General features: G+C 32.8%; 1 protein-coding gene across 1 annotated transcript; it reads left to right on the top strand.

Moving 5' to 3' along the window:
* The first annotated feature begins 683 nt into the window (after nt 1-683).
* LOC117924137 (aspartate-semialdehyde dehydrogenase) lies at nt 684-5,970 on the top strand. Its single transcript, XM_034842712.1, has 7 exons — nt 684-1,437; nt 3,284-3,370; nt 3,492-3,536; nt 3,647-3,742; nt 3,889-3,990; nt 5,407-5,561; nt 5,646-5,970. The coding sequence occupies exons 1-7, from the start codon at nt 865-867 to the stop codon at nt 5,725-5,727; spliced, it is 1,140 nt and encodes a 379-aa protein (XP_034698603.1). The 5' UTR covers nt 684-864; the 3' UTR covers nt 5,728-5,970.
* Nucleotides 5,971-9,926: the final 3,956 nt, after the last annotated feature.

Below are 9,926 nucleotides of genomic sequence, written 5' to 3' on the forward strand. Positions count from 1 at the left end.
GACTTGTTCCATACTTATCACATTTTTCGTCAAAATCCTTTATACAACGTTGAATATGATAAGATAACATATCAACCTAATATAATAAGATAAGATATTGTTTTGTTGGTAGGATAGGATAAAATAAAATCCATATATCCAAATGAGGCATGATATTTTATGATATACGTATCATTTTGACATAGTATTTTAGGATAGTACATATTATGTTGTTAAATAAAAAAAAAATTCTTACTTTTAATTTAAATTTTAAAATATTCAATAATTTATTTTTTTAAACACACAAACTTTTACTTTATTATTATTATTTCTTAAAACCATAACTATGGTTTTAGTTTTAAGTCTAAAATCATAATTATTAAAAAGGATGATTTAAACTATAACCATAGTTACTAACCGTGAAACTATGGATTTAAAACGAAAAAATTTAAAACAATAATGAAGGGGAAGTTGACGTGTTACAAACAGATTATTTTGATAAATATTTTCAACACAAATTTGGATGGAGATGAATAGAATTATTTGATTGCAAACTCTTGAAAAGTTTTATGAATTTATTATTATTATTATTATTATTTTACACTTTTACGGATTTGTTAATAGAGAAATGATATTTATATCCACCGTTTCCGTTTCCAATCCAAAAAAAAAAAAAGAAAAAAAAATGAGGAAAAAGAAACACTTAGCAAAGAAAGAAAGAACGGCGGAAAGCGAAAACAGGAAGGAAAATCACAACGCCGCCTTCCCTAGCTTTTCAAGGTTTGAACCTCAGCCGCCTCTTTCTCTCTTAAACCCTAACCAAACCTCATTTTTTCAGATTCTCCAGGCTGCTGCACTCTTTATCTCTTTACATTAGTGTCAAAAATGAAGGCACCAGCTCTCGCCCACCATCACCACCTCCTCTCTGCAACTCGCATTCCTAGGACCAACCTCAGACCCCGTACCGCCACCCCCGCTTCCACCATCCGCATGTCCCTCCAAGAAAATGCCCCCTCCCTTGCTGTCGTAGGCGTCACCGGCGCCGTCGGTCAGGAGTTCCTCTCCGTCCTGTCCGACCGCGGTTTCCCATATCGATCCATCAAAATGCTGGCCTCCAAGCGGTCCGCCGGCAAACACCTCACTTTCGAGGACAACGACTACGTTATTGAGGAACTCACCGCTGATAGCTTCGACGGCATCGACATCGCTCTCTTTAGCGCCGGAGGCTCCATCAGTAAACAGTTTGGTCCAATTGCGGTTGATCGGGGCTCCATTGTTGTTGATAACAGTTCGGCATTTAGGATGGATGAGAACGTGCCGCTTGTTATTCCAGAAGTGAATCCGGATGCAATGAAGCATATTAAGCTCGGGAGTGGAAAGGGGGCGCTTATTGCCAACCCCAATTGTTCTACTATTATATGCCTTATGGCTGCCACGCCCCTTCATCGGTGCGCCAAGGTACGAATTGGCTTTTTGTGATGAACACACATTTTGCTTTGCATATTTTGACTAACTATCGAGCTTTTTTGAATTTGCTTTTGTACTCTTTGTTGATTCGAATTAGTTTTCTTTCGGTTTATTCACCTCAACTTAGTCAAATAATTGTCCTTGGGCTCAATTCAATAACTGTTTCCCCTGTACATAGTCACTTATTAAAAAAAGGAAAAATCAAAATTTAAAATTTTGATTTCTATCGTTTTCACTCTGGCAATCAGAAGGAGGATAATTTAATTGGTTATGCTGGCAATTTGTTCTTCATTTTTCGAAGTTGTTTTATTTGATTCTTTTTTGGGGAGGGGCAGATAAGAAGAAAGAATGGCATTTGCAATCAGCCTTTTGTTATTGAATGAATATGCTCACATTACCCATTTTGGAGGGAGTAAGGCATTGAGGATTCTTGAGTTCTATTTTGATAACTAGTTTTTGGTTTCCTTTTGATAGGACACTGATGTTTGGTTTTGTTACTTTTAATAATTACTGTATGTGAATCATGTTGCTCTTGTGGGGCTGACCGGCTGATTGCTTTATTTTGCTTATTTAGTCTGTGACTTTTGTGTGATATGAGTATTTTGAATATTAATGTTTTGAGGAAGGGGAAATATGAAAATACAAGACAAATAGCTCCGTAATGTATACCAAGGCATGAGGCAATTTCACTTACCCAGAAGCTGTGCTAAACCTGAAAAAACTTTGATTAAGCTACTTAAAACAAATGATATAGGATGCTTGAAGTTGTGAGTCTTATTCCTTATACAGGATACTTATTCACTTATTCAAAACGAAGTAACATAATAACCATCATTAATGTTATTTAGAACATTAAGATGAATATATTCTTATTTACAATCGATTAAAAAATTGGTTATGTAGAAATGTTTGACCTTTTTTTGTTGTTGCAAATTCAAATGAGTTTTAGGTTCTTGTCTTGTGAGTTACTTCATTTTGGCATCCTAGCGTGGACCATACTGATTAGTTGCTCCATTAGTTTCCCAGGTGTGCCTCTATATTTAATCCATCAAGTTCAACGATTTTTAGATAATTGGCATACCAGCAATACAGAATTTCTGTAAAAATGGAAAAAAAGGATGTGTTTTTGATGGATCAAGCCAAAAAGATATATGTATAAAAAAATAAATAAATTTACCCATTTTACTTATCAAAAATAGAAATAAATTACCCATTTTCTGTTCTTTATTTTCTTTTAAATTATTTCCAATAAAAGAATTTAGAATTGATCAAATAGAAGTATGTTACTATAATATTGAGCATGTTAGGACTTAAATAAAGGAAATAAAATAATTGAAGAAAAAACTTCTAACTGATTGTCAGTTCAATGAAATAACTCTCTTTTTTCTATCTCTTCCCATTTGATATGGTTTAGTGATATTTGTGATAGATTATGGATGTTGTGGCCACTTCCATTATGGTGTTTACCTGTTGTAGGCTGACTGTGGTCAGTTAAGATTGCCTTTAAAGCTTTCAGAGTAAACTCTAAAATGCTTGTTCTAGCTTTCTTAGTTGGTCCTTTATCATTTTACCTTTGATTTATGAATTAATAATTTTTTAATCAAAATAGGTTTTTTTATTGCAAAAATCTTAACTATATACACATTATTACTTAGAAAAAGAAATACTAATTAACTGATTTTATAATATTATTGAAGTATATACTATTTATGTTGCTATACACAAGCACAGGTTTGCGCCGGGCCAGTTGCCCAAGTGCCTTGGGGTTTACTTGGGCCATCATGTAGTTTTGGCTGAACGCTTTACGATTGTGCTTCATTGTATGTGAATGTTTTAGGTAGTACGCATGGTTGTCAGCACATATCAGGCAGCTAGTGGTGCTGGTGCTGCTGCAATGGAGGAGCTTGAACTGCAAACTCGTGAGGTTTTCTCTAGTCAACTTGTCCTATCTTGATTTTAATCAATCTCCTTGTGGAAAGCTCCTCTTTGTCATTATTATTATTATTTCTTTGAAAAATTGATTCTTTTTCCTGTTTTGCAATAAGGTCTTGGAGGGAAAACAACCAACTTGTAAAATTTTCAAGCAACAGGTTTGTCTACTCATTATACATGTTTACCAATTTGACAAGAATTACAACAAATGATTTTGTATTTTATCCAGTTGCCTAGAATAACCTCTTAATACATATACTTCATGCAGTATGCTTTTAATCTCTTTTCACACAATGCACCTGTTCTTCCAAATGGGTACAATGAAGAGGAAATGAAATTAGTAAAAGAGACAAGGAAAATCTGGGTGAGTTTATGATCTTTTATTCCTTGCTCTTCATATTTGGTTAACTAGATACTTCTTTGATAGGGTTTGTTTCGCAGATGCTGGATAGGAGCCAGGTCTTAATTTGTGTAGCTTATATAACATGACTTTTTGTTTCTATGTTGTAGAATGACATGAATGTTAAAGTGACTGCCACATGCATACGGGTCCCTGTTATGCGTGCGCATGCTGAGAGTGTTAATCTCCAGTTTGAGAATCCCCTTGATGAGGTACAATGATGATGCTATAAAAGATATATTGCTTATAAAACTTGGTGCACAATTAGATGTTGGGCTATTGATATTCATAAAAGAATTTTTTTAGCACAAGCTTGTTTTCATACATAATTTTGGGAATCCATCACAATAGAACATCCCATACCATTCATTTCTTAGTAAGAGCTGTTTCCTTTTCATGATTTTGAGACAACAAACAAGAGTGGGGTTCAACAGTCATAATGGAATCTCAGTGCAGCAGAGATTCTACACCATGCTTCTTTCTTGCTCAAAAAGTTGCACCAATTATTGCTTGCCCTCAAGATTGAATTGGGTTAGTTTGCGCTATGCATCTACCCAACTCCAAGTTAAATTGCGGTTGGCTTGATTTCTACCGAACCCAAAGCAACCTATGTAAAAAACTTCCCAGGCCTGTCCAGTGGATGGGTTACGTTGGTTGGCCCTACTAAACATGCAAGCCTACCTTGAAAATATTGTGCATATGTGTTTTGTTTGTGTGGTGATCATGCAATAATTTTGGCTTGCATCTTAGTCCTTGTTATAGTAGTATACAGGGACATTATTATGGCTGGACATGGGTTGACATTTTTTCCTGTCAATCATATAAGCAATTTAAAAGCTGTTTTGGGGAAGTAGTGAGTGAGGCCCATGCGACTGGAAGCTGTTGATTGCATCCCATCCCTACATTAATTGCACCTTGTCACAATGTTCTTGCTGTGTACTACTAATTGTTGTTATCATCGTGCGCACGTATCTTTTGATTGTGTGAGCATGTGTTTATGAGGTCACCCTTTTGGCTACTTGCTAGTAGCGGAACTTGCAAGGGCTCTGTGGAGTGGACCCCCTAGTGAGATCTCAGTCTGGGACACTGACAGGGCATAGACTTGAACATATTGGTCCTCAGGTTTGATACAAGTCGAGAATGACATTACTGCCATCATGTCCATCAGTAGGAGCCAACTTGCACTAGTCTTCATTGGGATGAGAAGAGATATGAAAATGAAAAAGTTGTAAATACAAAAAAACAAAAAATTATGACATGGTAGTTTATCGACTATGGTTTTAATTTTTTTTCTTATTTTTTGTGGCATAAAAGAACTGCCCATTTCTAATAGGATCTCATTAAATGCATTAATGCAACTGTGATTTTGCCCAGAAGCGGCCTTGATGTGCAGGCCTTTGAGGATCAGTCCCTTTGTCCTTTCAAGTTCCTTGGTTTTGTATTAGGTCTCTAAATTTTTGGTTTTTGGCCCAAAATTTTTCCACGTAACGCCATCAAGTGCATGCTTGGGCTAAATGGTCCCCACTTGTCATTGTCAGAGCTGGGTTGTCTAAAGAAATTTAACTGAAATTCTAAGCAGTTTCTACCAAATGGTTTGCTCATAGATCAAATTTCACATTCTTGCGCAGGATAAAGCAAGGGATATCCTGAAGAATGCTCCTGGTGTGGTGGTTATTGATGAGCGGCCATCCAATAACTTTCCTACCCCATTAGAGGTATCAAACAAAGATGATGTTGCAGTAGGCAGGATACGCCGTGATGTTTCTCAGGATGGAAATTTTGGGTAAGCTTGATGTATGACTTTTCTTCTCCTTTATCCATACTTCCATTTCAATGAACCTTCATGCTATGCATAAACCCTGAACAGGCTGGACATCTTTGTCTGTGGTGATCAAATACGCAAGGGGGCTGCACTTAATGCCATCCAGATTGCCGAGATGTTGCTGTAGTTCACTTTTGATTCTTGCAGGGAGTTTTGTTTTATGAATTTATTTATGTGGGAGATGAAGCAACGTTGAGCAATAGATTCTATTTATCCTCAATGCAGATATTCAGATGTGACATGAAACGAATTTTAGGAGTTCTTGTAGTATTGTGCTGAATTGTGGTTGGATGTTTTCCACTAAAAAAGTTGTGCACAAGTTATGCTAATATAATTCTGCACTAGTAATAAATTAATTTTGTTTCATGAACTCCTGAGTCTTTTCAGTGTTTTTTTTTTCCAGAACGCCTTTAGTTCTTTGTGTGTGTGTTTTCCCTTTTCTTTTAGCATCCATGAGCAGGATTATGATCAAAGTTACCCAATATGGAGTATATGCTTCCATGCTTATATGTACAAAGTTTGTCAGTATATGACTTGAGATCCTCAAATCTTTGCTTGATATATATGATAGTATATGTTACATTTCCACTAATCTGTTAATAAGTTTGTTGCAACTGATTAAATATGCTGTCCTTTACACAAATTTCTTTATAATTTATTGAAATCAACTCTATTTATTTTCGATTACGATAGTCTTAGGCCCATATCTATACCAGTATAACATAGTACTGAGAACTTGCAACTCTCTCATGTTTCACCATCATCGTATCATGATATCTCATGATGTGGACTCTCTACTTTAACATATGTTGAAGGCATTGTTCATGCATAAAATCCATCTAAAAGAGTACATAGAAATTTGTATTGATCATGTTCATGGGCTTTTACTATGTCTTTGGCTACTCATCTTTGAGAGTAGAAAAAAGGCCAAGTTTGATGTCTTTTCATTTGTATTGGTGGAGGAGAGTTCTTTGAATTCTTATAAATAGGGGACGATTTCATTTGACTAAGGCACCAAGCAGTTAAGGGCTTTCAAACATTATAGAGTATTTTAATCTAATACAAGCTTCTAATCTTTAAGTATTAGTGCTTCTTTTGTGCATCTTAGCTTTTGAATCAAGTAGTTTTGCTTAGCATCGTGGGATAAGATAGGGCTAAGGATGACTTAGCAACTTCAAAAGATTTGAATTGTTTAAGTGTTGCATATGTAGTTGGGAAATCATGACATATGTGTGCTCTAGAGCTCCTAATTTACAAAAGAATTTTATGATATTTAAAAAAAAAAAAAGTGGTTTCTATACGAAACTATTCTTAAAAACAATTGTTTGCTCTTTGGAAAAAAAAAAAAAATGCTTTCTAACTCAAAAAATATGTTTTACAAACATTGAACAGAAAATTATTTTTTAAAAATTTGTTTCTTTTCTTGCTTTTTTAGTTTTTTTAAGAACCAAATTTTAGATATTTTCAATTACTTTTTATAAAGTGTTTAGAATAATAATTGAAAATATGAATAATATTTTAAAAACTTTTACATTACATGTGCATCATATCTTAGTGTAAAATAAGCAAAGCAAAAAAAAAAAAAAAAAAAAAAAAAAAAAAAAAAAAAAAAAACAATTTTTCACATTTAAATTCTCAAACATAATATTTTTTGTGAAAACAATAAAGACAGGTTTAAAGAATGGTTTTTAAAAATTATATTTTTTTGAAAATGTTTTAAAACAAAGCCTAAAATATTTTCATTTCTTACAATCTATCGAGTTAGTTATGACTATTTCTTGTGGTTGCTGGATTATAAGAAATTAAAAATTGCATTTTGATTCTGACCCTTTGTAGATTAAGGAAACATTTTTCTATACTTCCATAATATCTCAAAAACTTATTTATGCTTACCAAATGATTGAATTCAATGCTAAGCTTAACACAAATTGGGAAAAACAAATAATAGTAACTTGTAACTTGGGAACATCTATTAAATCTCACTGCAAATTTTTATCATCTTTGATTTTAATTTACACAATGAAATTGCAATTAAACTCTCTTGTACTAGATGGATAAGACAATTCATGTGTATGAATTCCCCTATAATATGCCTAGGGATGAAGTTAAGGAACTTTTGAAGAAATGTACAAGTGAAGGAATTGTTGGGGCCTTTGAGATGAAGTAGCCCAAAAATGGAATATCAAACGTATACTAAAGTCCAATTTACTTCCTAAAGATATGAAGAGTTATCTAAAAAACTATGGTATGGGTATAATTATTTAAAGCCTTGGGAAATAGAAGTATGAATAGGATAATATTGCATTTTGGTTGTTAAGGTTAGAAGAATGGTTTTTTATGCTCTAGAAAGTAATAAATGTTTTTATGAAATTTGGTTTGGACTAGGAAAGTTTTACTTCTTTCTTTTTTATGGCTTATGAAGTATAAACTTGAGGTTTTTATGAGAAGAACCTATTTAAAGATAGATGAGAATTTTTAGAGTTGTATACAGTATTCTAAAGAACTCTTGTATATAACTTGATGCCGATCCCATTTGATCGATGCACCAAACATTTGTGAGAATTCAAGGCCTTATAAAACATTATTTAATATAAAGTTTCATTATTTTAAACTTTCTAAGTGTTGTTACTTCCTTAGTCATATTCATATGTAGCTTCACTATTGTATAGTGACTTCAAATGCCTTGAATTATCTAAATAGTATATATATATATATAAAAAGACCTTAACACTTTATCTTTATGACATATACCATACTATTCCTTTTATCACATCATTGTACTTATTTGATTAAGATGAACTGTTTGCCAATTTTACTCCATTTTCAATGGTTTCGACACATGAAAGGGAATCTTTTGTGTTTGTCTTTTATAAAAAATTATATTCTTTAATCTTTTAAAGGTACAAGGACTTCATTTGTTGATGTTAAGAAGTTAGATATGCTTTAGAGATTCTTCACATTCTATAATTATTTTATTTACACACGTTTAGTCTCTTATCTTTATAAAAAAATCTTATGATATTTAAAAACCAAAACATTCCTTTGTATGCCTTAAGTTTGGAACTATTTTTTAAAATAATTTTTTATTATTTGAAAAAGAAAAATGCTTTCCAACTCAAAAAATGTGTTTGATAGATTGTTAATAGAAAATAATTTTCTAAAAATTTGTTTTTATTTTTTTATCATATTATTTTTAGGAACAAAATTATAGATATTTCAATCATATTTTATAAGGCGTTGAAAGCAATAATTGATAATATGAATAATATTTTTCAAAATTCTGCGTTATATATATCTTCACACAAAATATGCCAAAAAAAAAAAAAATACAATTTTCATATTTAAATTCTCAAACATAATCTTAAAAACCATTTTGGCTAAAACCTTTTTTATTTTATTTAACTTCTATGAGTTTGAATCTTGTTACTAGGTTTCTAAGCCACTATAAAGATTGAAGAAATATATAGTAATAAATATTGTAAAAGGATATTAACTATGAGGTTTTATTATTTTGATTTTCAAAAAAACACTTAATTCTAGAAAAAAAAAATCAAATTCTAATTAAACTACATTTTAATAACATAAAGAATTCAAAGTAATTCATTTATTTTCTTCCTTAGGAAAGTTATCTTGAGATGTTGATGAAATGGATGTTGAATTCAGCCAACTTTAATGCATGTGCTGGACCGCTTTCAAGGCTTGCGAACGAAGTTGTGCCTTTTAATTTTTATATTTCAAATTTTATTTTTCTTGTGTCCAAACTTAGCGGGCAAGTTTCAGTGCCCAGTCGGAAGTGAGGTCCTCTCACAAAAAATATATACGATGAGTGTTTTAGCCTTTAGGAGGCCTCCACCCGGGCCTAAAGTCGAATGAATGACCCATCGGCGAAGTGAGAGCAGGGTGCGGGTGGGGCCAAATATCATTTTTGTTGATATTTGTACTCTTTAAATTTTTTATTCAAAAAAAATTTGATGCAAGATAAAAATTAAAAATATAATTTAAGGATATCTTTGTTAAAAAAAAACATTATATTTCATAAGATGATTCTTTCGGAATTCGGTTTTTTAACGTCCGAGTTAAGCAAATAATTCTTTGTTTTTAGTAAAGGAGTGGGCTGGAATGGAATGGAAGAGAGAACTGTAAAAGCAAGAAAGCATACGTTTGCTCGATCCCACCAATGAGGGAAAGGGCGAGAGGCTTGCTGTTGACTGCATCACTTAATATGTACGAATGCGATACAAGTATATTCATCCACTCCGAACTCTTCCACGCCTATACGCACACTCACAGCCATTTATAAGCCACGTCAGAAATATCGTCAAATAA

Source organism: Vitis riparia, chromosome 1 (genome assembly GCF_004353265.1).
Source record: "Vitis riparia cultivar Riparia Gloire de Montpellier isolate 1030 chromosome 1, EGFV_Vit.rip_1.0, whole genome shotgun sequence".
Classification (NCBI taxonomy): domain Eukaryota; kingdom Viridiplantae; phylum Streptophyta; class Magnoliopsida; order Vitales; family Vitaceae; genus Vitis; species Vitis riparia.

Excerpts from the sequence above, each read along its gene's own strand:
- LOC117924137 (XM_034842712.1), top strand. The coding sequence starts at position 865 with ATGAAGGCACCAGCTCTCGCCCACCATCACCACCTCCTCTCTGCAACT. Across the intron at positions 3,371-3,491 it reads TTGAACTGCAAACTCGTGAG|GTCTTGGAGGGAAAACAACC; the intron begins GTTTTCTCTAGT and ends TTTTGCAATAAG. Across the intron at positions 5,562-5,645 it reads TCTCAGGATGGAAATTTTGG|GCTGGACATCTTTGTCTGTG; the intron begins GTAAGCTTGATG and ends AACCCTGAACAG.